The sequence below is a fragment of the Trachypithecus francoisi genome, unplaced genomic scaffold (assembly GCF_009764315.1).
Source record: "Trachypithecus francoisi isolate TF-2019V2 unplaced genomic scaffold, Tfra_2.0 Lachesis_group12, whole genome shotgun sequence".
Lineage (NCBI taxonomy): Eukaryota > Metazoa > Chordata > Mammalia > Primates > Cercopithecidae > Trachypithecus > Trachypithecus francoisi.
The window spans coordinates 85,740,612-85,768,221 of record NW_022681457.1 but is presented as its reverse complement, the minus strand read 5'-3'; the positions used below and the strand labels follow the sequence as shown (position 1 = coordinate 85,768,221).

General features: G+C 45.2%; 1 protein-coding gene and 1 non-coding gene across 6 annotated transcripts in view; one reads left to right on the top strand and one right to left on the bottom strand.

Annotated features, from left to right (window-relative positions):
• RHBDL2 (rhomboid like 2) overlaps positions 1-27,610 on the bottom strand; it is a 55,239-nt gene that overhangs the window by 14,461 nt on the left and 13,168 nt on the right. For all 5 annotated transcript variants that reach the window (XM_033227037.1, XM_033227035.1, XM_033227034.1 and 2 more), the window contains 3 exons: positions 16,043-16,413; positions 12,632-12,780; positions 7,855-7,967 (listed from right to left, as the gene is read on the bottom strand). In XM_033227037.1, coding sequence (XP_033082928.1) covers positions 7,855-7,967; positions 12,632-12,780; positions 16,043-16,288 — 508 coding nt within the window. In that variant the 5' untranslated portion in view covers positions 16,289-16,413. The remainder of the gene's footprint in view (positions 1-7,854; positions 7,968-12,631; positions 12,781-16,042; positions 16,414-27,610) is intronic.
• Positions 25,559-25,663, top strand: LOC117094007. The gene has a single exon (XR_004441347.1). It is a non-coding gene; the product is annotated as a U6 spliceosomal RNA (small nuclear RNA).

Here is a 27,610-nt window from a genome sequence, read left to right as displayed (position 1 = left end):
AATCTTAAAACATTTAAAAGGATTCAAGTCATACAAAGTTTGTTCACTAACCACAGTTTTTTTCTTTTTTTTTTTTTTTTAGACGGAATCTTGCTCTGAAGCCCAGGCTGGAGTGCAGTGGCGTGATCACAGCTCACCGAAGCCTCAACTTCCCAGTCTCAGGTGATTTTCCTACTTCAGCCTCCCAAATAGCTGGGACTACAGGTGTGCACCACCAAGCTAATTTTTGTTTTTGTTTTTTTTAATTTTTAAAATTTTTTTAGTTTTTATTATTATTATTATTATTATTATTATTGAGATGGAGTCTCGCTCTTTCACCCAAGCTGGAGTACAGTGGCACAATCTCAGCTCACTGTAACCTCTGCCTCCCGGGTTCAAGCGATTCTCCTGCCTTAGCCTCCTGAGTAGCTTGGATTATAGGTGTGCACCACCACCTTGCTAATTTTTTTGTATTTTTAATAGAGACAGGGTTTCCCCATGTTGGTCAGGCTGGTCTCGAACTTCTGACCTGATGATCCGCCCACTTCGGCCTCCCAAAGTGCTGGGATTACAGGCGTGAGCCACCGCACCTGACCTTTGTTTTTTTTTAAAAGATGGGGTTTAACCATGTTGCCCAGGCTGGTCTTGAACTCCTGGGCTCAAGTGATCTGCCTACCTCAGCCTCCCAAAGTGCTGGGATTACAGGTGTGAGCCAACATGCCCAGCCTCTAAACACAGTTAACCTAGATATTAACTATAGAACATCTTTGGAAAAAATACACAAATATTTGAAAACTAAATAACGCATTTTAAATAACCCATGTGTCAAAGAAAACATCAAAAGGGAAATTAGCAAGCACAGACAACATAATAATCGATGTAGAAAATCTAATGGAATCTACAAAAAGCTTCTAGAAGTAATAAGTGAGTTAGCAAAGTTGGAAGACACAAGATCTATATACAAAATATACCAAAAAAATTATATTTTCATGTGGTAACAATGAAGAATGAGAAACAGAAATTTTTTTTATATTTATTTATTTATTTATTTATTTATTTATTTTTTGAGATAGAGTTTCACTCTTGTCGCCCAGGCTAGAGTGATGGCACTATCTCAGCTCACTGCAACCTCCACCTCCTGGGTTCAAGCTATTCTCCTGCCTCAGTCTCCCGAGTAGCTGGGATTACAGGTATGTGCCACCACACCCAGCTAATTTTTGTCGTTTTAGTAGAGACGGGGTGTCACTATGTTGGCGAGGCTGGTCTCAAACTCCTGACCTCAGGCGATCCACCTGCCTCGGCCTCCCAAAGTGCTGGGATTACAGGCATGAGCCACCATGCCTGGCCGAGAAATAGAAATTTTAAAAACATTACCATTTCTAATACATCAAAAATATGACATATATAGAGATAAATCTGACCAAAAGCTCTGCAAGTCATAAACACTGAAAACTAAAAAACATGCTGAGAGGAATTTTGAAAGACCTAAATAAATAGAAAGGTATACTTTGTTCAACATGGGTTGGAAGACTCAATATTGTTAAAATGTCAGTTTTCCCCAAGTTGATCTATAGATTCAATGCAATCCAAATCCCAGCAGATTTTTTTTTAGAAACTGACAAACTAAGTTATATGGAAATGCAAAGGATTTAGAATAGCCAAAAAAATTGTGAAAAAGAGTAAAGTTGGAGTGGTAGCCTTTCCTGATTTCATGACTAACAAGTCATGAAAACTACAGGAACCAAGATACGTGGTATTGGTGTAAAGATATACAAATACATAAGTGGAACAGAATAGAACCTCCAGAGATTAACACACTCATATATACACACAACGACTCCAACAAAGATACAAAAGCAATTCGTATTTTCAACAAAGATACTAAAGCAATTCAAAGGAGAAAGGACTGTCTTTTCAACAAATGATATTAGAACAGACATCCACATGACTTCAGTCCTTTCCTTGCAAAAAAAAAAAAAAAAAAAACCAGACGATACACCTAAATGGAAAGCCTAAAATAAAAAACTTCTAGGAAAGAACATAGAAGAAATCTTGGTGATTTTGTGTTAGGCAAAAATTATTTGATACAGGCTGGGCGTGGTGGCTCACACCTGTAATCCCAGCACTTTGGGAAGCCAAGGTGGGTGAATCACGAGGTCAGGAGTTTGAGACCAGTCTAACACAGTGAAACTCTGTCTCTACTAAAAATACAAAAAACATTAGCTGGATGTGGTACTGCATGCCTGTAATCCCAAGTACTCGGAGGCTGAGGCACAAGAATTGCTTGAACCTGGGAGGTGGAGGTTGCAGTAAGCCAAGATCATGCCACTTCACTCCAGCCTGGGTGACAGAGACTCTGTCTCAAGATAAAAGAAACAAAAACGACTGGGCACAGTGGCTCAGGCCAGGCATGGTTGCTCACGCCTCTAATTCCAGCACTTTGGGAGGCCAAGGCAGGCGGATCATGAGGTCAGGAGTTTGAGACCAGCCTGGCGAACATAATGAAACCCTTTCTCTACTAAAAATACAAAAAATTAGCCAGGCATGGTGGTGGGCACCTGTAATCCCAGCTACTTGGGAGTCTGAAGCAGGAGACTCGCTTGAATCCAGGAGGCAGAGGTTGCAGTGAGCTGAGATCACTCCATTGCACTCCAGCTGGGGCAACAGTGTTAGACTCCAACCCCCCAAAAAAACAAACTTACAGCTAACATTACACTTTGTGGCAAAAGACTAATTGCTTTCTGCCTAAGTTTGGAAACAAGGCAAGAACATCTGTTCTCTTCACTCTTAATCAGCATAGTGCTTGAAGTGCTAGCCAACACAATAAGGCAAGAAAAAGAAACAGACTGGAAAGGAAGAAATAAACTGTCCCTATTTATAGATGACATGATGATTTGCAGATGACATGAAAAATCCCAAAGAATCTAAAACAAAACAAAAACCCTACTACTAAGTGAGTTCAGCAAGGTTGCAAGGTATAAGAATAACATGCACAGGCCGGGTGTGGTGGCTCACGCCTATAATCCCAACACTTTGGGAGGCCAAGGCGGGCGGATCATGGGTCAGGAGATCAAGACCATCCTGGCTAACACAGTGAAACCCTGTCTCTACTAAAAATACAAAAAATTAGCCAGGCGTGGTGGCAGGTGCCTGTAGTCCCAGCTACTCGGGAGGCTGAGGCAGGAGAATGGCGTGATCCCGGGAGGCAGAGCTTGCAGTGAGCAGAGATCACGCCACTGCACTCCAGCCTGGGCGACAGAGCGAGACTCCATCTCAAAAAAAAAAAAAAGAATATGCACAAATCAATTGTGTTTCTGTATACTAGCAATGAACATATGGACACTGAAATTTAAAATACAACACCATTTAGAAGATATAAATAAAAGACACTCTTCATAGATTGAAACACTCAATATAGAAAATATATCAGTTCTCCCCCATTGATGTACAGATTTAAGGCAATTCCTATCAAAATTCCAACAAGAATTTCTATAGCTATAAACAGAATTATTCTAATGCTTATATGGAAAGGCAAAGGAATTAAAGAATAAAGTGGGAGGAATCATTCTGATTTCAAAACTCATTATATAGCTACAGTAAGCAAGCCTATGTAGTTTTGGTGGAGGGATAGACATAGAGATTGATAGAATAAAAAGAACCCAGAATAGCCCCCACATAACTATAGGCAACTGATTTTTTTATAATGGTGCAAAAGCAATTCAAGGAAGGAGGAAAAAGTCCTTTCAAGGAATTGTTCTAGCATAACTGGGTGTCTTCAGGCCAAACAAACAAAACAGACCTCAAACTCAAAATGGGTTGCATATTTAAAAGTAAAGGCCAGGCATGGTCGCTCACGCCTGTAATCCCAGCACTTTGGGAGGCCAAGGTGGGCAGATTACCTGAGGTCAGGAGTTTGAGACTAGCCTGGCCAACATGGCAAAACCCCGTCTCGACTAAAAATACAAAAATTAGCCAGGCGTGTTGGTGGGCGCCTGTAATCCCAGCTACTCAGGAGGCTGAGGCTGGAGAATTGCTTGAACCTGGGAGGTGAAGGTTGCAGTGAGCCGAGATCACACTATTGCACTCCAGCCTGGGTGACAAAAGTGGAACTCTGTCTCAAAACAAATAAATAAATAAATAAAATTAAAGAACAAAAAAGTAAAGCATAAGGCCTGGTGCAGTGGCTCATGCCTGTAATCCCTACACTTTAGGAGGCCAAAGCCGGAGGATCACTTGAGCACAGGAGTTTGAGGCTGCAGGCTGTAGTAACCTATGATGGTGCCACTACATTCCGGCCTAGGCAACCAAGTAAGACCCTGTCTCTAAAAGTGAACAAACAAATAAATAAATGTAAAGCATAAAACTGTAACTTTTAGAAGATAACATTGGAAAAAATCTTCAGGACTTAAGGTTCAGTGAAAAGTTTTTAAGACATAACCCCAAAAGCACCATTCATAAATGGAAAAATTGATGTTAGACTTCATGAAAATTTAAAATTCATGTTCTCTGAAAGACATTGGTAAGAGGATAAAAAGACAAGCTACAGACTGGGTGAAAATATTTATAAACTACATATTCAGCTAAGGGCTAGCATCTAGAATATACACACAACCCTCACAATTCAACAGTTAAAAAAAAAGTCAGAAAATGGGCAAAAAACATGAAGAGACTTTTCACTAAAGAAGATAGACAGATGACAGATAAGCACATAAAAAGATATTCAACAATGCCTCTCAGAATGTCCCTCCAAATTTGAAAAAAAAACAAAAAAAACAAAAAAGATATTCAACGTCATTAGCCATTAGGGAAATGCAAATTAAGACCATGATCAGCTGGGCATGGTGGCTCACGCCTGTAATCCCAGCACTTTGGGAGGCCAAGGCAGGCGGATCACCTGAGGTCAGGAGTTTGAGACCAGCCTGACCAACATGGACAAACCTCGTCTCTACTAAAAATACAAAATTAGCCAGGCATGGTGGTGCACACCTGTAATCCCACCTACTTGGGAGGCTGAGGCAGGAGAATCACTTGAACCCGGGAGGTGGAGGTTGCTGTGAGATGAGATGGCACCACTGCACTCCAGCCTGGGCAACAAGAGTGAAACTCCGTCTCAAAACAAAACAAAACAAAACAAAAAAAAGACCATGATCAGCTATCACTACCCACTTAGGAGTGAAATGGGAAAAGTTCCCTCGTTCTCCTTACAGGGCGTGCGATGGGGATGTGGTTCGCTTCTTCAGTGCCCTGCTGCTCAGACCTCTGGGGGAGTATTCAGATGGGCAGGCTGTGGGGCTCTGACCCCATGGCAGTATCTAGGGTTGAATTTACAGCTGAAGCCCCAGTGGGCACATGTTACAGGGCATTCTTTTAGTTTAGGCGTCCATAGGTGGCTTCTGTTAGTCAGCTCAATTTACTTCTGCCTTATTTCCGGGTCAGAGAGCTTTCTGTAATCCCAGGGTTCTTGCCTTGGTGTATGGGAAGAATTGGATGGATCACATGTGGGCTTGGAGAATGAGTGCAAGGTTTTATTGAGTGGAAGTAGCTCTCAGCAGATGGGGGAGCCAGAAGGGCGATGGTTTTCCCCTGAAGTCAGGCCACTTGGCAGCCCGGGATCTCCTCTGACTGCCCCAGCCAAACTCCACATCCTTCTGCTGGTCAGTGGCCTGCTGGCGTCTGTCCTGTCATCTTCTGTTGATGAGTTCCTCTCCACATCCAGCCACTTGTGTGTCTGCCAGGTAGGGTCTCAGGGTTTTTATAGGCACAGGATGGGTGCATGGCAAGTCAGGGTGGTATTGGGGAATGCAACATTTGGGCAGGAAAACAAAAATGTCTGTCCTCACGTAGGTCCGTGGGCACCAGCCTGGAGGTGGAGCCCTAGCCAGGCACTATGCCTTCCCCTACCCAGCACTTCCCTTCCCCCCTTCCATATCACGAACACAGGTAAAATAACAAATCATGACAACATCAAATGCTGAATGTGAATAATTTAGGCATTGCTAGGGTGAATGTAAAATGGGAGAGACATTCTAGAAAATATTCTTTAAATGTTTAATGTCTAAAGAATTCTCTTTAAAAATTCACCTGTAATCCCAGCACTTTGGGAGTCCGAGGTGGGTGGATCACAAGGTCAGGAGTTCGAGACCAGCCTGGCCAACATGGTGAAACCCCATTTCTACTACAAATACAAAAGTTAGCTGGGTGTAGTGGCGGGCACCTGTAATCCCAGCTACTCGGGAGGCTGAGGCAGGAGAATCATTTGAACCTGGGAAGCAGAGGTTGCAGTGAGCCGAGATCACGCCATTGCACTCCAGCCTGGGTGACAGGGTGAGACTCTATCTCAAAATAAATAAATAAATAAAATTTAAAAATTAAATATGCCACTATCATATGATCCAACAACTGTGCCTTTGGACATTTATCTTAGAGAATGAAAACTCTGTTCACAAAACCCCATACTTATGTTCATAAAAACGTATACACAGGTGTTTAGAGTGGTGTTATTCCTAATAGCCAAAAGCTGAAAACAACGCAGATGACCTTCATTGAGTGAATGGTTAAACAAGCGATGCTATACCCATTTGATGGAATAAATACTGGGCAATAAAAAGCAATAACTATTGACATATACAACAACCTAGATGAATCCCCGGAGAATTATGCTGAGTGAAGAAAATCAATCCCTCAAGGGTATATACTGGATTATTCCATTTATACAATATTCTTCAGATGACAAAATTATGGAAATGGAGAACAGATTAGTAGTTGCCAGAGGTAAAGGAGGGTGGGACAGAAAACGGTATAGCTATAAAAAGGCATCATGAGGGATCCATATGGTTTGAAAATGTTTTGCACCCTGACTATATCAACGTGGGTGTCCTAGTTGTGATACAGTACTAATGTTTTGCAAGATGTCACCATTGAGGATCGCTGGTTTAAAGGGTACATAAGACCTCTAGGCATTATTTCTAACAACCGCATGTAAATCTACAATTATCTCAAAATTAAAAGTTTAATTTAAAAAATGCTTCCAATAAATAAACAAACGGATGGATGGGAGTTCTAATATTTTCTTCCCATGCCATAATGGATCATCTTAGGCGCACCCAGTTTTAGAGATCACTAACATAGGCTGCTGGTACCTACCCAGTCTTAGAGCTCCTTTGGTTATTCTCTACATTCTCTTAAAGTTGTCTTTCTTAAATGCAAATCTGATCATGCTATTTCTCAAAATCATTAGTCTGACATATAAGGGCCTTCATGATCTGGCTTTAGGCCTTTACTCAAATACGTACCTATACACCAAACTACTTGCAGTTTTCTTTTTTTTTTTTTTTTTTTTTCTTTTTGAGACAGAGTCTCGCTCTGTTGCCCAGGCTGGAGTGTGGAGTGCAGTGGCACAATCTTGGCTCAGTGCAATCTCCACCCGCTAGGTTCAAGCAATTCTGGTGCCTCAGCCCCCTGAGTAGCTGGGATTACAGGGGTGAGCCACTACGCCCAGCTAATTTTTGTATTTTTGGTAGAGACAGGGTTTCACCATATTGGCCAGGCTGGTCTCGAACTCCTGGCCTCAAGTGATCCACCCTTCTCAGCCCCCAAAGTGCTGGGATTACAGGTGGGAGCGCCCGCATACTTGCAATTTGAATTATGCAAAACCCCGTCTTTAGTGTGAGATACCTGAGGACAGGCACAATGACTTGTCGTAGCTTGCTGATAGTATCTCTAATTCAGTGATCTCTAAGGTTTAGTGTATTCCCTAGCACATATGAGGAGTGCAATAAATCTTGACTTAAAGAAGCTTACTATAAGTGTGTTTTCCTTTGCTTGTAATCCTAAGAGCCCAGGGGTATTGATTCTGTGTTACCTCAGAACACTGACCTGCAATCACTCCTGCCAGGTACACCAGCCCCACACGGAGGCCTTTGTGGACCATTTCCAACGGAATACCCAAAACAAGCTGCATACAAAGATTCCCCAAGATGTGCTGAACTCTGCAGAGACAAACAACAGTTGTCACACATTATGACTAAACCAAGCCGTTATTTCCCTGGGAGATGAACAGACTTTCATGTGTTTTCTCTAGTTAAGGATTTGCTTAACTAGAATTCCATTTTCTAATTTTTCTTAGCAGACAACTCTTTTTTTCTTTTTCTTTTTTCTGTGCGTGTGTGTGTGTGTGTGACAGTCTTGCTGTGTCTCCCAGCCAGGAGTGCAGTGGTGCAATCTCTGCTCACCACAACCTCTGCCTCAAGGGTTCAAGTAATTCTCATGCCTCAGCCTCCCAAGTAGCTGGGATTACAGGCATATGCCACCACTCCTGGCTAATTTTTTTTTCTTTTCTTTTTTTGAGACGGAGTTTATCTCTTGTTGCCCGAGCTGGAGTGCAATGGCATGATCTTGGCTCACTGCAACTTCCACCTCCCAGGTTCAAGCGATTCTCCTGCTTCAGCCTCCCTAGTAGCTGAGATTACAGGTGCCCGCAACCACGCCCAGCGTATTTTTTTTCTTTTTTCTTTTCTTTTCTTTTTTTTTTGAGACAGAGTTTATCTCTTGTTGCCCAGGCTGAAGTGCAATGGCATGATCACGGCTCACTGCAACCTCTGCCTCCCAAGTTCAAGCGATTCTCCTGCCCCAGCCTCCCGAGTAGCTGTGATTACAGGCATGCGCTACCACACCCAGCTAATTTTGCATTTTTAATAGAGACAGGGTTTCTCCATGTTGGTCAGCCTGGTCTCGAACTCCTGACCTCATGTGATCTGCCTGCCTTGGCCTCCCAAAGGCTGGGATTACAGGCATGAGCCACCCCACCTGGCCGATTTTTGTATTTCAAGTAGAGACAGCATTTCACCGTGTTGGCCAAGTTGGTCTTGAACTCCTGACCTCAGGTGATCCACCCACTTTGGCCTGGGAAAGTGCTGGGATTATAGGCATGAGCCACCATGCCTGGCCTCTCTGGGCGTCTTATATGGGAAAAAAATAACCTCTGTTTAAGGCCCTGTTAGATATTTTTGGTACTTGCATCCAAAACATTCCTAATTTATATAATCCTATACATGGTATGTCCTACACAGCCTTGCAAAAATAAAAAAAATTTTTTTTTCAGGCGGAGTGTGCTCTGTCACCCAGGCTGGAGTGCAGTGGCACAATCCCAGCTCACTGCAACCTCTGCCCGTGCGCCACTACGCCCAGCTAATTTTTGTATTTTTAGTGGAGACTGGGTTTCACCATATTGGCCAGGCTGGTCTCGAACTCCTGACCTCGTGATCCACCCACCTCGGCCCCCAAAGTGCTGGGATTACAGGTGTGAGCCACCGCACCTGGCCTTTTTTTTTTTTTTTTTTGAGACAGGGTTTCACTCCCTTCACCTAAGCTAGAGTGCAGTGTCTCGACTTTGACTCACTACATTTCCATCTCCTGGGCCTGAGGATTCCTTAATTGTCCCACCTCAGCCTCCCCAGTACCTGGGACTACAGGCACACACCCTGTACCCATCTAATTTTCTTTTTTTGTGTGTGTAGAGAGGGGGGTTTCACCATGTCACCCAGGCTGGTTTTGAACTCCTGGGCTCAAGCAATCCACCCACCTCAGCCTCCAAAAGTGCTGGGATTATAGGTGTGAGCCACTGCTCCTGGCCGCAAATTTTTTTTAAGTGCCTTACTATGTGTTAGGCACAGTGAAAATTATAGCCATTGTCTCATTTAATCACAACAACCTTATGAGGTATATTGTACCCAGCCTACTATATACTATAATACTGTACTGCCTTACATAGCTATTTAACTGACATGTTCCCTCTTATCATCTTAAAGTCCTTGTGTGCAGGAGTCATGTTTGCTCAGGATATACTCGTTAAATGGAAACTAAGCAATTGGTGATTTTGCCCAATTTGTCAAGCCTCTGAGCCATGTGTCCTGATGCCTATTTAGCCACTAAGCCAAAGTGTCATCCTTTCTATTTATTTATTTATTTATTTTATTTTTATTTTATTATTTATTTATTTTTGAGACAGAGTCTCGTGCTGTCACGCAGGCTGGAGTGCAGTGGCATGATCTCGGTTCACTGCGACCTCTGCCTCCCAGGTTCACGCCATTCTCCTGCCTCAGCCTCCCAAGTAGCTGAGACTACAGGCGCCCACCACCACGCCTGGCTAATTTTTTTGTATTTTTAGTAGAGACAGGGTTTCACTGTGTTAGCCAAGATGGTCTTGATCTCCTGACCTTGTGATCCGCCCACCTCGGCCTCCCAAAGTGCTGGGATTACAGGCATGAGCCACTGTGCCCAGCCTCTATTTTATTTTTTTATTTATTTTTAACTTTCTTTTTTTTGTAGAGACACTCTCTATGTTGCCCAGGCTGGTCTCAGACTCCTGGACTCAAAGCAATCCTCCCTTGTCAGCCTCCCAAGTAGCTGGAACTGCAGGCACACACCACCACACCCCAGCTACAGGTTGTTTTCAAGTACAGGGCTGGGTAAACTGCACAGACAAGGTTGGCCCCACCTGAGGCCACAAGAGTTCACCAGATAGGTGGGGCCAACAGGGAGCTGCCCGTTGTCTGCAGTGGGCATGGTGGATCACGGATGCTGGGTGAGTTCATGAAAGGCCATCAGCATTTAACAAACTATAGGCGGCTGGGGGCAGTGGCTCACACCTGTAATCCCAGCACTTTGGGAGGCTGAGGCAGGCGGATCACAAGGTCAGGAGATTGAGACCATCCTGGCCAACATGGTGAAATCCCGTCTCTACTAAAAATACAAAAATTAGCTGGGCCTGGTCCAGCTACTCAGGAGGCTGAGGCAGGAGAATGGCTTAAACCAGGGAACCAGAGGTTGCAGTGAGCCGAGATTGCACCACCGCACTCCAGCCTGGTGACAAAGCTAGACTCCATCTCAAAAAAAAAAAAAAGAAAAGAAACTATAGGCAAAACTAAATGGCGGTCACTGCATCTCCTATTACCAGTATTATTCCAGACAGATAACAGTATCATACACTCATCAATATGTTCATGAACTAAATTTATTTTGTTTTATTTTTGAGAGAGAGTCTCGCTGTATCACCTACTCTAGAGTGCAGTGGCGTGATCTCGGCTCACTGCAACCTCCACCTCCTAGGTTCAAGCAATCTTCCTGTCTCAGCCTCCTGAGTAGCTGGGATTACAAGCACACGCCACCACACTCAGCTAGTTTTTGTATTTTTAGTATAGGTGGGGTTTTATCATATTGGTCAGGCTGGTCTCAAACTCCTGACCTCAGGTGATCTACCCACCTTGGCCTCCCAAAGTGCTGGGATTACAGGCATGAGCCACTGTGCCCGGCCATGAACTAAATTTTGTCTGATGTATGGTGGTGGAGGAGGAGACTGGTGACTCAGCACCACCATTTTCATAGCCTAAAGAGTATATTTAACAACATTAGACAACTAGGGGAACATGCTTTTGGTTTTGCAATGAGTTGGTCTCTTCTTATTAATATTCCTAAATAAATACTAATATTGGGCAGTTATAATGCAATATAAAGTATACTGGCCTTATGGGCACAGTGGCTCATGCCTGTAATCCCAGCACTTTGGGAGGCCAAGGCAGATGGATCACCTGAGGTCAGAGTTCGAGACTAGCCTAGCCAACATGGTGAAACCCCGTCTCTACTAAAAGTATAAAAATTAGCCCGGGCCGGGCACGGTGGCTCAAGCCTGTAATCCCAGCACTTTGGGAGGCCGAGACAGGCGGATCACGAGGTCAGGAGATCGAGACCATCCTGGCTAACACGGTGAAACCCCGTCTCTACTAAAAAATACAAAAATCTAGCCGGGCGAGGTGGCGGGCGCTTGTAGTCCCAGCTACTTGGGAGGCTGAGGCAGGAGAATGGCGTAAACCCGGGAGGCGGAGCTTGCAGTGAGCTGAGATCCGGCCACTGCACTCCAGCCTGGGCGACACAGCGAGACTCCATCTCAAAAAAAAAAAAAAAAAAAACATTAGCCCGGCCTGGTGGCGGGTGCCTGTAATCCCAGCTACTCAGGAGGCTGAGGCAGGAGAATCGCTTCAACCCAGGAGGTGGAGGTTGCAGCGAGCAGAGATCACCCCACTGCACCAAGCATGGCGACAAGAGTGAGACTCCATCTCAAAAAAAAAAAAAAAAAAAAGATATACTGGCCTTAGAGTTAGCACTAGTGTGCTGAGGTCCTAGCTCTGCAACTTAGCTGTGTGACTTGGAGCAAGTGACTACACCTTTTTTTTTTTTTTTTTTTTTGAGATGGAGTCTTGCTCTTGTCCCCCAGCCTGGAGTGCAGTGGCACGATCTCGGCTCACTGCAACCTCTGCCTCCCAGGTTCAAGCAATTCTCCCACCTAGGCCTCCTGGGACTACAGGTATGCACCACCATGCCTGAATAATTTTTTTATTTTTAATAGAGATGGGGTTTCACTATATCGGCCAGGCTGGTCGCGAATTCCTGACCTCATATGATCTGCCCACCTCAGCCTTCATGACTACGTCTTCCAAGCCTCAGACATAAAACAGCGGGAGCAATACCTACTCCTTAGGGTTGCTGTGAAGATTAGGGACATGAAAGTGCCTTATCAATAATAAAGCACTCAACAAATGTTAGAGGTTACAACGATATAATCAACTCTGATACCAGGGGCTTAACTGTCATTGCTTACCCAGCATGTACCAGCATGTATGAGATAAACCTCCAGGCTTCCTCCCTCTTCTCAGGACTGTAGATAAAGGGACTCTCCAAGATGCCTGTGTCCAAGGTGATCCACTGTTTCTGAGGCTTCCACACAGCATAGTAAATAAACACTGCCAGCTGACGGAGGGAGCAGACATGAGTGTTAACCACACCGTCTCCAGAGAGCGGCCCCATTCAGGCCCATGGGCAGTAACTGTTTCAGATGATTCAGCTCTCAAGTGGGCCACACCATAGAGCCAGAAGATGACATGAAATACACTTCTTCACCATCCCCTGCTGTGATGGTTTCCACCATACCCCACTTCCTCCGATGGTTGGGAGCAGTGCTCGCTCACATTGTAAGGAAGACTTTCTGAACCCCTTTGGCCCTGCTCTTGGACACCCTGCTCTCTGGCACTACGTTCTCTACTACCCTCTCACTCTTAAATACCCACTGCCCTCATCGTCACACCAACTGATCTTTCATTTACAACTTCCTATGAAAGTAGGTCAATGCTGGCTTCCGAATAACAGAGCAGGGAAAGGGAAAAATAGTCACTTGCAAGGGGAGAGACCTGGCAAACCCTCCCTTAACCAAGGGATGGAGGTGAATGTCTCAGTGATGCCATGTGATGTCCTCAACTTTCTGAGGCTATGTGATGGGAAGGGCCCTTCACCTCCATGGTATTCTTCTCCCAAACTCATAACTCCAGTTAAATCACGAGAAAAGCATCAGTCAAACCCCAGCTGAGGGACATTCTACAGGATCCCTAGCCAGTCCCCCTCAAGACGATCAGAGTCATGAAAAACAGACTGAGAAGCTGCCATACATAGATCAGAGCAGCCTGGGAGACATGACAGCTAAATGCAGTGGGTACCAGAGGAACAGAAAGAGGCCATTAATGGAGAAACTGGTAAAAATCCAGATAAAGCTGGGCGCGGTGGCTCAAGCCTGTAATCCCAGCACTTTGGGAGGCTGAGACGGGCGGATCACGAGGTCAGGAGATCGAGACCATCCTGGCTAACACGGTGAAACCCCGTCTCTACTAAAAATACAAAAAAACTAGCTGGGCGAGGTGGCGGGCGCCTGTAGTCCCAGCTACTAGGGAGGCTGAGGCAGGAGAATGGCATAAACCCAGGAGGCGGAGCTTGCAGTGAGCTGAGATCCGGCCACTGCACTCCAGTCCAGGCGACAGAGCGAGACTCTGCCTCAAAAAAAAAAAAACAAAAATCCAGATAAATCTGGAGTTTAGTTAGGAATATGCCAATGGCACTTTCTTAGTTTTGACAAATGTACTATGGGGCCAGGCGCAGTGGCTCATGCCTATAATCCCAGCCCTTTGGGAGGCTGAGGCAGGCGGATCATCTGAGGTCAGGAGTTCAAGACCAGCCTGGCCAACATGGTGAAACCACGTCTCTACTAAAAATACAAAAAAAAAAAAAAAAACTAGCCAGGTGTGGTGATGCACACCTGTAATCACAGCTACTTGGGAGGCTGAGTCAGGAGAATCGCTTGACCCTGAGAGGCGGAGGTTGCAGTGAGCTGAGATCACACCACTGGCACTCCAGGCTAGGCGACAGAGCAACTCCGTCTCAAATTTAAAAAAATACATATATATATATATATATATATACACACACACACACACACACACACACACTATGGAAATGTAATGTACTATATACAGAGATTATCCTGGGTTTGAAAAAAAAGAAAAATAATGCAATGTACTATGGAAATGTAGGATATAAACAATGAGAGAAACTGGGTGAGGAGCATATAGGAACTTTCTATTTTATCTAAAAGTTTATTTGAAAATTTTTAATTTAAAAATTGGTCTTTCTGTGAGAGGCAGGTGTCTCAGCACCTGCTCCATGAGCCTCCTATGGCAAACCACCCTCCTCCATAGCACTCACTATCTAGGCAATTGTGATTTGTACCACGAGAGCTTATCTCATTCTTCCCCATTCACCTGGAAAAGACACACACACAGCTGATTGGAACACAAGACAACTCATAGGCCGGAAGGATAACAGGAGGGAGAAGCAGAAAAAGCAGATACAGATGCCTCAGATCTGAAGACTTTCCAGTTGCAAGCAGTCTCACAATAAAATCCTGTGAAAAAAATTAGAACTGTGCCCTTTCAACCTAAACAGACTTGACCACAGCATCTCCTGGGACACTTACACCTTAGCCTTACCTTTATCTGAGCCATAAGAGGCTTGGTCCCTGCAATGGTTAATTTTATGTGTCAACTTAGCTAGGCTATGCTACCCAGACATTTGCTTAAACATTATCCTAGGTGTTTTTGTGAGGATACGGTTTACACTAATATTTCAATCAGTAGTCTTTGAGTAAAGCCGATTTCCCACCATACTATGGGTGAGCCTTGTCTAGTCAGTTGAAGGCCTTGCTAGAGAAAAGACTGTCCTCTGTTAGGGAAGGGAATACTGCCAGCAGAACTCTACCTTTGGACTTGAACGGCAAGTCTTCCCTGGGCCTCCAGCCTGCCAGCCTTCCCTTAAGATTTTGAACCTGCCAAGTCTCCATCATCATTTGAGCTAATTCCTTAAAATAAATATTAATCTCTCTTCCCCCAGGACACACACACCTACTGATTCTGTTTTTCTGAAGAACTCTTGACGAATACAGTTTGTGAAAAGGAAGCTGAGGCATCAGTGCATCAGTGGGAACTAAAAGGGTTACATTAGGAACTGCCTAATGCCCCTGAAGTCACACTCCACAGGCAGCCACAGTTGGCCAATTCCTTTATAGGACATCAAGTGTGGGGGAAAAAACTAGGTGCCACGAGGTTCAGGGGAGCCTCATCCTGGCCCAGTGACTATGATGTGACCTTGGGAAAGTCATCCCACCTCTCTGAGCTTTGCAGTCTTCTCTGGAAAACAAGAGGACTGACTAGATCAGAGCCTGAAAACACATCACATACTGCCTGAAGTAGACATTGATAAAGGATCCTGCTTTTTTCCTACTGAAATTCAGAAGCATTCTATAATAGTTCTAAACCTGGGGTCCCAGAAAGGCCTTACCAACCAGTCTCAGTCGGTTCATGAGAGAAAGCTTACGTGCAACACCAGGATGATTTGGTTCCTAAAGCCCTCACGGCTAAAATGAAAGGAAGCCACTGAAACTGCAGCCACAGCTGGGCAGCTTTGTCTGACAAAGGAAACTCCACCTGGGTTGGCAGTGACCGTGAGTATAGGGAAAGCCTCAAAGGCAGCTGTGGGGAGGGCGGAGGCAGAGGTGAGGTGTGTGCTGTCCCCATCCCCGCCGAGCTCTCTCACACGTTCCCAGTCTCTTCTCTAGATGTAGATCTAACCCCTAGTTTGTTTGAACTCCCCTGTGCCACTTACCCCATTGCCCACCCTGCTCCCCATTCACCTCAGCCAGACTGATGGAGATGATGAACACAGGGGGCGGGAAGCAGTTAGCTCTCTCCAAGTATGTTCCTCGGGACTTTTCGGGCAGCATCCATTTTGAGACGATCCTGTGGACCTTTCTACTCTTGGCACGATCTTTACCTCCCCCATCCTCTCTCATTTTCTCCTCTTCTTCCAGCTCTTCCTTCATCTCTCTCCCCATATTCAGATTCATGCTCTCCATCTCCAGATCATGAACAGCAGCCATTGTCCTGGGTTCTCCCTCCACCCCAGAAGGACATGAATCCCAGGGAACAGCAGGTGGCTCTAGGTCCTCAGGCTGCGGCTCTTCCCTGGGCTGTCTGACGCAACCACCGCTTTCCAAGGCCTTTCCTGTATGTAAAGAGAAGACAGCTGAAGATGATCAAAATGATCTAAACCTCCTAAATGGCCCAAAATAAAGTTTTCTCTGTAATTGTTTTAAAAAGTATGAGCCAAAGAGCCAGATAACTGAGAGTAAAACACAGCTCTACCACATATCAGCTGTCAGTTAACATCAGGTAAATCACTTAATTAAATTCTCCAAGTCTCAAATTACATATTTCTTAAATTGTGGTGAAATACACATCACATAAAATTTACCATTTTTGTCATTTATTTATTTATTTATTTTTAAATTTTTTAGTCATTTTGCTCTTTGGCCCAGGCTGGAGTGCAGTGGCGAGATCTCAGTTCACTGCAGCCTCTGCCTACTGGGTTCAAGCAATTCTTCTGCTTCACCCTCCCTGGCTAATTTTTGTATTTTCAGTAGAAACAGGATTTCACAATGTTGGCCAGGCTGGTCTTGAACTCCTGACCTGAAGTGATCCACCCACCTCAGCCTCCCATAAAGCTGGGATTACAGGCATGAGCCACTACACCCAGCCTAGAATGTCTTTTTTTATGGCTGAATGCTGTTGCGTTGTACAGACATGCCACATTTTGTTTATCCACTCATCTGTTTATGGACATTTGGGGTTTTTCCACCTTTTGGCTATTGTGAATGAACATCCCTGTACAAGTTTTCTTTCTTTCTTTTTTTTTTTTTTTTTTGAAACAGAGTCTAGCTCTGTCACCCAGGCTGGAGTGCAGTGGCGCCATCTCAGTTCACCGCAAGCTCCGCCTCCCGGGTTCACGCCATTCTCCTGCCTCAGCCTCCTGAGTAGCTGGGACTACAGGCACCCGCCACCATGCGCGGCTAATTTTTTTTTTTTTTTTTTTAGTAGAGACGGAGCTTCACCATGTTAGCCAGGATGGTTTCCATCTCCTGACCTCGTGATCCGCCCATCTCGGCCTCCCAAAGTGCTGGGATTACAGGCGTGAGCCACCGCGCCCGGCACAAGTTTTCTTTAAATATCTGTTTCTAGTTTGAGGAGGAGCATATACCTATGAGTGGAATTGCTGGGTCATATGGTAATTAATTCTATGTTTAACTTATTGGGAAACCCTCAGATTCCATTTTAAACTGGGAATAATGATAGCACTTGCCTCATAACATTGCTGAGAAGCTTACTTGAGATAATGCAATAAAGCACTTAGAACAGTATCTGGGCAGTATCTGGGCAAGGCATGGTGGCTTAGCCTGTGATCCCATCACTTGAGTTCAGGAGTTTCAGACTAGCCGGGCCAACATGGTGAAACCCCGTCGCTACTAAAAATACAAAAACGAGCTGGGCATAGTGGCACGTGCCTGTACTTCCAACTAGTTGGGAGGCTGAAGCAGGAGAATAACTTGAACCTGGGAGGCGGAGGTTACAGTGAGTCAAATTCACACCACTGCACTCTAGACTGGGCCACGGTGTAAGACTCTGTCTCGAAAAAGAAAAAAAGAACAGTATCTGGCACGTAGTAAACACCCTATAATTATTAGTTGTTATTGGCTATAGATGGATGAATGAGTTTTAGATGGATGGATGGATAGATGGAAGGGATGGAGCTGAGCCTGGGGCCTGTTTTCACACTGCCTATTACTGGGAATCAGATCAAATTCTATTGATTTTCAAATGAAACTCATTAGGCAACTTTTCACATTAGAATAGGTTATATTCAATAAATTGAGGAAGAGCCATCTTATTTTTCTTTTCCCCAGCAACTTTTCTGAAAATAAAAGCTTTTGCTCTCCCCTGCACTTTTCACCCACCCACTCACCTGCCTTCCAGAGTCAGACATTCAGTCCATAGATATAACTCTTTTATTAATTGCCCTTGAAGACTGATGATTTTTTTTCTAGTTTTTGCCACATCTCATAGTTGACAAAACTACATTGTGGATTTAAGATCAGCAGCTTTTAACCACAAATATTGAAGCATTTAAAAAATAAGTTCAATTAGAGACAGTTCACATTGTACAAATCAGCCTTATTGTAAATCTAAATATCATACATAATCATTTTATGAGGAAATACAATTCCACATTGTTAACAATACAACTGTATAAAAGGAGCTACAAAAATAAGGATTACATTTACCCTTATCTTGGGATTTCAACAGTTCCAGAAATGTTACAACTTCAGGACCACCATTTTAGGCATGTTAGTGCCTAAACATATTTGCTGTGCTGCAAAGATAGTTGACCCAATCGGTTTAGCCAAAACTCATTGCATGACTGCTTTCTGCCTTGCCTTATGCCGTAAAGTAGACATGTAGTTCTAGCTACTTTAGGCTCTAGCACCAAATGAGCACATTGGTAGCAATTAGAAACATTTGGGGTTTTTTTATTTAATTTTTTTGAGACAAGGTCTCTCTCTGTCACCCAGGCTGTATTGCAGTGGCAGGATCACGGCTCATTGCAGCCTCTACCTCCCAGGCTCAAGTGAGCCTCCCACCTCAGCCTCCCAAGTAACTGGGACCACAAGCACACACGCCACCACGCCCAGCTATTTTTTTCTATTTTGTTGAGATGGGATCTTCCTGTGTTACCCAGGTTAGTCTCAAACTCCTGGGCTCAAGTGATCCTCCCACCTCAGCCTCCTCCCAAAGTGCTGGGATTACAAGTGTGACCCACTGCACCCAGCCAACATTTTGGTTTTACCTCTCTTTTCAGTCAATTACTATCATCCTCCAACTTCCACACCTGTCCACCCTGTTTCCTGAGAACAGGGGCCTCTCTCTGATTTATCTTATCTCCAATACCTGGTGCTATAATGCTCACAGGTGTTCCTTCCAGTCTCTGACATTTCCCTGTCTCTCCTACTCACATTTGTCTTCTGCCCCACTCCTGAATTTCTGAGGAAATATTACCTATCATATTGGTAACAATGAAAAAGACTTAGGCCAGGCACGGTGGCTTATGCCTGTGATACCAGCACTTTGGGAGGCCGAGGTCGGTGGATCACCTGAGGTCAGGAGTTCAAGACCAGCCTGGCCAATATGGTGAAACCCGTCTCCATTAAAAATACAAAAATTAGCTGGGCATGGGGGCAAGCATCTGTAATCCCAGCTACTCATGAGGCTGAGGCAGGAGAATCACTTGAAACCAGGAGGCGGAGGGTTCAGTGAGCTGAGATCGTGCCATTGCACTCAACCCTGGGTGACAGGAGTGAAATTCCATCTCAAAAAAAAAAGAAAACAAAAAAAAAGACTGATAATATCCCATATTTATGAGGTGTGTGGCAATGGGTGCAATGTATGAGGTATAAATTAATGCAGCCTTTTGGAAGGCAATTGGCCAATGTGTATGAACTATTAAAAGCATATATCTTTCTTTTTTTTTTTTTTTTTTTTTTGAGACGGAGTCTCGCTCTGCCGCCCAGGCTGGAGTGCAGTGGCCGGATCTCAGCTCACTGCAAGCTCCGCCTCCCGGGTTCACGCCATTCTCCTGCCTCAGCCTCCCGAGTAGCTGGGACTACAGGCACCCGCCACCTCGCCCGGCTAGTTTTTTGTATTTTTAGTAGAGATGGGGTTTCACCGTGTTCGCCAGGATGGTCTCAATCTCCTGACCTCGTGATCCGCCCGCCTCGGCCTCCCAAAGTGCTGGGATTACAGGCTTGAGCCACCGCGCCCGGCCTAAAAAGCATATACCTTTCAACAGAACCATCCAACTTCTAGAAATCCACCCTTCAAAGGTATTTGAGCACATACACAAAGGTATATGACAAGGCTATTCATGCAAAACTATTCATAGCAGTGAAGAATTATAAACAACCTAGATGGACTTCAGTGGGGTTGCTGTATTTTCTAACAGTTCTAATTCTTGGGTAGTTCTTCCTTACGCTGCTGGAATCTATTCACCAGCTCCTGTGTCCAAGGTTTCCCTCCCCAGGGCCTCACAAAGCAAATCTAATCGAAGGTCATATTGTCATTAATTTTGTCCTTCCTTGGGCGTGGCCTGTATATAAACTCCATGGGCTCTATAGGTCAAACTTGGGATACAGTGTCTAGAAACACACTTCAGATTACCAGAATTTTTGGAAGCCCAATTGAATGGAGCAGGAGTCTCAAAACAAAACAAGGATTATAACACATTCTAGTCTCAAATAAATATTCAGGCATCATCAGCTGTCCATTCTTTTACTTGGCACTTGAGTACTCATTTATTGGGTGTCATTTACTGGGTGGAGATTTACTGTGCTGACTCTGCTTTCTTACTCACTAAGCAAACCTCCTACCTCTCTTATCTGCAGCAAGTTGCTGCCCACTCTTTTTTGAAAGGCCTCACATACACAGATCAAAACTGGGTGGCACTGCTGTGAAAAGTTCTCATCCTACAGGTAGGGAACAACTAGGTAGATTGTTAGAACGTCTCTAGCCTTCTGGTTAAAAATGGAAATGTTCCTTATGCACGCCAAGAACCAAAACCCTTTCACGGGTTCTGAGAATTGGGGAGGGGGAAAAAAAGAACCAAAACCCTTTCCTTCATGGTTGCCAAGTATTCTTTTTTTAAACAAAAAAAGTTTTTAACTTTATTACTATTATTATCATTATTTTGAGATGGTGGCCACCCCATGTTGTCCAGCTGGTTTCAAACCCTTGAATTCAAGGGATCCTCCCTGCTTGACCTCTCAAAGCATTGAGATTACAGGTGTGAGAGAACCTGTGATCCACAAGTATTCTCAAGAGGAAACATAGGGCCGGGCGCGGTGGCTCAAGCCTGTAATCCCAGCACTTTGGGAAGCCGAGACGGGCGGATCACGAGGTCAGGAGATCAAGACCATCCTGGCTGACACGGTGAAACCCCGTCTCTACTAAAAAAAATACAAAAATCTAGCCGGGGGAGATGGCGGGCGCCTGTAGTCCCAGCTATTCGGGAGGCTGAGGCGGGAGAATGGCGTAAACCCGGGAGGCGGAGCTTGCAGTGAGCTGAGATCCGGCCACTGCACTCCAGCCTGGGCGGCAGAGCGAGACTCCGTCTCAAAAAAAAAAAAAAAAAAAAAAAAAAGAGGAAACATAGAAAGATCCCACCTGGTCACAAGTACTCTTAAAAGGAAACACAGGGCCAGGTGCGGTGGCTCACGCCTGTAATCCCAGCACTTTGGGAGGCCAAGGTGGGTGGATCACAAGGTCAGGAGATCAAGACTATCCTGGCTAACACAGTGAAACCCAGTCTCTATTAAAAATACAAAAAAATTAGCCAGGCGTGGTGGCGGGTGCCTGTAGTCCCAGCTACTTGGGAGGCTGAGGCAGGAGAATGGCGTGAACCCAGGTGGCAGAGCTTGCAGTGAGCAGAGATCGCGCCACTGCACTCCAGCCTGGGCAACAGAGCGAGACTCCATCTCAAAAAAAAAAAAAAAAAAGGAAACACAGAAAGAACTTTCCTACTTTCTGACTTTGCCTAGAATAAGCATTACTTGTTAACCATCACAGAGTGTGTTGGCCAAAGACTTGAAAGGGCAGGACTGTGCTCATTTACACAGGACAGTTAGTCAACCTTAAAAAAAAAAAAAAAAAAAAATCTTTTGAAAAGGGATTTCTTTTTTCTTTTTTCTTTTTTTTTTGAGATGGAGTTTTGCTCTTGTTGCCCAGGCTGGAGTGCAATGGCGCAATCTCGGCTCACCACAACCTCCACCTCCCAGGTTCAAGCAATTCTCCTGTCTCAGCCTCCCAAGTAGCTGGAGTTACAGGTGTGCACCACCATGCCTGGCTAATTTTGTATTTTTAGTAGAGATAGGGTTTCACCATGTTGGTCAGGCTGGTCTTGAGCTCCTGACCTCAAGTGATCCATCCACCTAGGCCTCATAAACTGCTGGGATTATAGGCGTAAACCACCATGCCCAGCCGAAAAGAGATTTCTATAAAGAGATTTACATAGGAGACTCCTGACATTTGCAAAAGATTTTTCCATACCTTTCAGATGCTCTAATGTACTACATACCACACAGTGTCTCCCAAAATTACATTGTAAAGTATAGCCAGGCTGGGCATGGTAGCTCACACCTGTAATCACAGCAGTTTGGGAGGCCGAGGCGGGCAGATCACTTGAGGTCAGGCGTTCGAGACCAGCCTGGCCAACATGGTGAAACCCTGCCTCTACTAAAAATACAAAAATTAGCTGGCCGTGGTGCCATGCGCCTGTAATCCCAGCTACTCGGGAGGCTGAGACAGAAGAATCTCTTGAACCCAGAAGGCGGAGGTTGCAGTAGGAGGTGGAGGTTGCAGTGAGCCGAGATTTTGACACTGCACTCCAGCCTGGGCGACAGAAACTCTGACTCAAAAAAAAAAAAAGATTAATCTCTTTCTTGATGAGCAGCTTTGGCACTGGCTGATGCACTCACTAAACAACTGATATCAGGGATCTTAGACACGACTGAACTTGACACAGCATGCCAGTTTATCCAAAACTTCTATTTGTAGCCAAAAGACAAAGTCACTGTCTTATACCTCCTCCTTTCTCTTTGTTTATATCACTGGCACCAATGGATGATTTATTTTATGAATCTTTTCTACTCTGCAAACAAGAAACAAATATTTTAATCACTGCATGCAAACTACATAAAGGATAACAGTCATGTGAGATGTCCAGGCAGAGCGGTAGGCCTGGCTCACTAACAGGCAAAGCCAATCATTCAACTCATGTTCATTCATAATGGGCCTTTGGGACCAACTAGTAAATTACTGAAATTGCAAGTGTTGAATCTGCAAATGTCAAGGACTTTCAGTGGATTCTTTTTTTTTGAGACGGAGTCTCGCTCTGTTGCCCGGGCTGGAGTGCAGTGGCCAGATCTCAGCTCACTGCAAGCTCCACCTCTCCGGTTTACACCATTCTCCTGCCTCAGCCTCCCGAGTAGCTGGGACTACAGGCGCCCACCACCTCGCCCGGCTAGTTTTTTGTATTTTTTAGTAGATACGGGGTTTCACTGTGTTAGCCAGGATGGTCTCGATCTCCTGACCTCGTGATCCACCCATCTCGGCCTCCCAAAGTGCTGGGATTATAGGCTTGAGCCACCGCGCCCGGCCTCAGTGGATTCTTTGACAACATGTATGTAGTCGTCATTTGTCAGTTTTGTTGGGGAATTTATCTTCTCCTGGTGGGCAGCAGGAAACGGCTCCCATTACAGACATTAACCATGCCCAATATTCACTTTCACATGTCCTGAGGCAGCTAGTCACCTACGCTTGACCAACCAGCTGCATTTGCTTAGGATTTCTGAGGCTGGAGGTGGGGATGGAAAAAATTCTTTACAGTGGTTGCAGCAATGGCAGCAGTATCCAGTGTCCAGACAGCCTTGCCATTGGGGTCAGCATGGCATCCAGCGTCCAATGCCAGCTGTGGCTGTGATGAAGGCAGGAGCACTGGGCACTCAGCAGCAGCAGCACTGAGGCTGTCCTCACCTACCTGGCTCTGTGATGGGATTTGTTATAATTCTAGGTACCTGGTCTCTCTGTGTTTTTGCTTATTTCCCAAGCCTTGTTTCTACAGCCTTCCAATGATTCTGTAACTTACTCAATGTGCTTTGAATAAAATTCATTTCCTGATTTAATTAGACAGAATCAGTTCCCATCTTTTGCAATCAAAAAACCTGACTAGGGCCGGGCACAGTGTCTCACGCCTATAATCCCAGCACTTTGAGAGGCCGAGGCGGATGGATCACCTGAGGTCAGGAGTTTGAGACCAGCCTGACCAATATGATGAAACCCAGTCTCTACTAAAAATACAAAAGTTAGCCGGGCATGGTGGCATGCGCCTGTAATCCCAGCTACTTGGGAGGTGAAGACAGGAAAATCACTTGAACCCAGGAAGCGGAGGTTGTAGTGAGCCGAGATTGCGCCATTGCACTCCAGCCTGGGCAACAACAGCAAAACTCCGTCTCAAGAAAAAAAAAAAAAAGCTGACTAGGCTGGCACAGTGGCTCATGCCTGTAATCCTAGCACTGTGGGAGGCCAAGGTGGGAGGATTACTTGAGCTCAGGAATTCAAGACCAGCCTGGGCAACATAGTGAAACCCCGTCTCTAAAAAAAAATTAAAACATTAGCTGGGCATAGTACCATGCACCTGTGGTCCCCAACTACGTGGGAGGTTGAGGTAGGAGGATTGCTTGAACCTGGGAGGTTGAGGCTACAGTGAGCTGTGATTATACCACTGCACTGCAGCCTGGGCAACAGAAAGAGACCCTGTCTCAAAAATAGAAAATTTAAAAAAATAAAATAACCTAACTAATACACATGAATAGTCAAGAAATTCTTAACTCTACCTGGAATGTTCCTGTTGCAAGTTAAATTCAGTTCTTGGCTGGGCACAGTGGCTCATGCCTGTCTGTAATCCCAGCACTTTGGGAGGCCAAGGCGGGTGGATCACCTGAGGTCAGGCATTCGAGACCAGCCTAGTACATGGTAAAACTCCATCTCTACTAAAAGTACCCAAAAATTAGCCAGGTGAGGTGGTGGATGCCTTTAATCCCAGCTACTGGGGGAGGCTGAGGCAGGAGAATCATTTGAACCTGGGAGGCAGAGGTTGCAGTGAGCTGAAATCATACTGCTACACCCCAGCCTGGGCAACAGAGCAAGACTACATCTCAAAAAAATAAATACATAAATAAAAATAAAATCAGTTCTTGTTCTGTGTTTGGGAGACACAGTGAGAGGAGCACAGAATCAGGAGATGTGTTTTCTGGTCTAGACTGCCATTTCCTGGCTGTGTGACCAGGGGCAAGTTCCTTCCTGGCTCTGAGCCACAGCTCTCTCAGCTGCACCGTGAACTAGACCAGAAGTTCCCCAGACTGGTTTTGCCAAAAACATTAGCAAAAATTAACCAGGGCCAGGTACAGGGCTCACGCCTGTAATCCCAGCACTTTGGGAGGCCAAGGTGGGTGGATCACCTGAGGTCAGGAGTTCAAGACCAGCCTGGCCAACAGGGTGAAACCCCGTCTCTACTAAAATACAAAAAAAAAAAAAAAAAATTAGCCAGGCGTGGTGATGCGTGACTGTAGTCCCGGCTACTCGGGAGGCTGAGGCAGGAGAATCGCTTGAACCCGGGAGGTGGAGGTTGCAGTGAGCCAAGATCATGGCACTACACTCCATCCTGAGTGATAGAGCAAGACCTTATCTCAATCAATCAATCAATAAAAGAATGCTTGTGGTGCTCGCTTCAGCAACACTGGACCGATACAGAGAAGATGAGCATGGCCCTACACAAGGATGACACAGAAATTCATGAAGCATTCCATACAAAACAGCAGAGTTATTTTAAAAAGTTTTTTAAAAAGGAATGCTTCTGGAAGAAAGGGAGGGAAAGAGAGAATGAGAGAAAGAGAGGAGGGAGAAAGAGGGGAGGGAAAAGGGGGAAGGAGGAATTCCAACCACACACTGACTAAGTCTTTGTGTGACTTTATGTTGGAAAGAGCCTTCTACCTGGCCAGGCGCGGTGGCTCACGCCTGTAATCCCAGCACTTTGGGAGGCCGAGGCAGGTGGATCATGAGGTCAGGAGATCGAGACCAGCCTCACCAACATGGTGAAACCCTGTCTCTTCAAAAAATGCAAAATATTAGCTGGGGGTTGGGGGGGGGCGCCTGTAGTCCCAGCTACTCGGGAGGCTGAAGCAGGAGAATGGCGTGAATCCGGGAGGTGGAAGTTGCAGTGAGCCGAGATCGCACCACTGCACTCCAGCCTGGGCGACAGAGCGAGACTCCATCTCAAAAAAAAAAAGAAGAAAGAAAGAAAAGAGCCTCCTACCAACCTTTTCCTCTGCACGGCCGCCCCCCTTCCATTATCATTCTACCATCACTGGGCACCATCGCTGTGAAGCTGCCGTGTCACAATGGCTACCAAAAAAAGGGCTTACCATCTGCCTTTGAGGAATAGCCTGCCTTGTGTTTGACACTGTAAAGACCTGAATTCTATTCCCAGCATCCACATTTAGTTTTTCACTGGGCCTCAGTTTCCTCAACTGTAAAACAGAGCTCACCTCTGCCCTGAGTATCTTAGAAAATTGTGGTAAGAATCAAGTAAGACAATAAAGAGCTGCTAGAATAATAAACACTTACTATGTGCCAGCTTCCAGGCTAAACACTTTATGAGCATTCTTTTCATTAATTTTTACCACTTTGTAAGGCAGGGTAATAACATTCCCATTTGAAGGATAAAGAAACCCAGGTTCCCAAAGTAATTTGCTCGAGGTCTCACAGCTAATGAGGGGAGGGCTGGGAGAAGAGTCCGGGCGCCTGACTCCAAAGCCCCTACATGTTCCACAGCCCCCGTGATTTCTACACAGCAAGTGTTATAGAAAGGTACTTCTTCATCTGTCATGGGGCTCGAGTTAAAAATAAAAATTTACTCCAGCCTTGGCAACAGAGCAAGATCCTGTCTCAAAAATAAATAAATAAATTTAAGATTTCAAAACCTAAAATTGTTTTTTCGTTTGTTTGTTTTTGAGATGGAGTCTCGCTCTGTCGCCCAGGCTGGAGTGCAGTGGCGCGATCTCAGCTCACCACAAGCTCTGCCTCCCAGGTTCACGCCATTCTTCTGCCTCAGCCTCCCAAGTAGCTGGGACTACAGGTGCCCGCCACCACGCCCAGCTAATTTTTTTGTATTTTTAGTAGAGACAGGGTTTCACCGTGTTAGCCAGGATGGTCTCAATCTCCTGACTTTGTGATCCACCTGCCTCGGCCTTCCAAAGTACTGGAATTACAGGCATGAGTCACCGCACACGGTCCTTTTTTTTTTTTTTTTTTGAGACAGAGTTTTGCTCTTGTTGCCCAGACTGGAGTGTGATGGTATAATCTCGGCTCACTACAACCTCCGCCTCCCAAGTTCAAGAGATTCTCCTGCCTTACCCTTCCGAGTAGCTGAGATTACAGGCACGTGCCACCACACCTAGCTAATTTTGCATTTAAGTAGAGATGAGGTTTCTCCATGTTGGTCAGGCTGATCTCGAACTCCCAACCTCAGGTGATCCGCCCACCTCGGCCTCCCAACGTGCTGGGATTATAGGCATGAGCCACCGCCCTGGCCACATAAAAAAAAATTTTTTTTAAATAAGAAAGAATGGGCCAGGCATGGTGGCTCATGCCTGTAATCCTAGCACTTTGAGAGACAGAGGCGGGAGGATTGCTTGAGGCCAGGAGTTTGAGACCAGCCTGGCCAACACAGTGAAAGCCTTTCCCTACAAAAAGAAATTTAA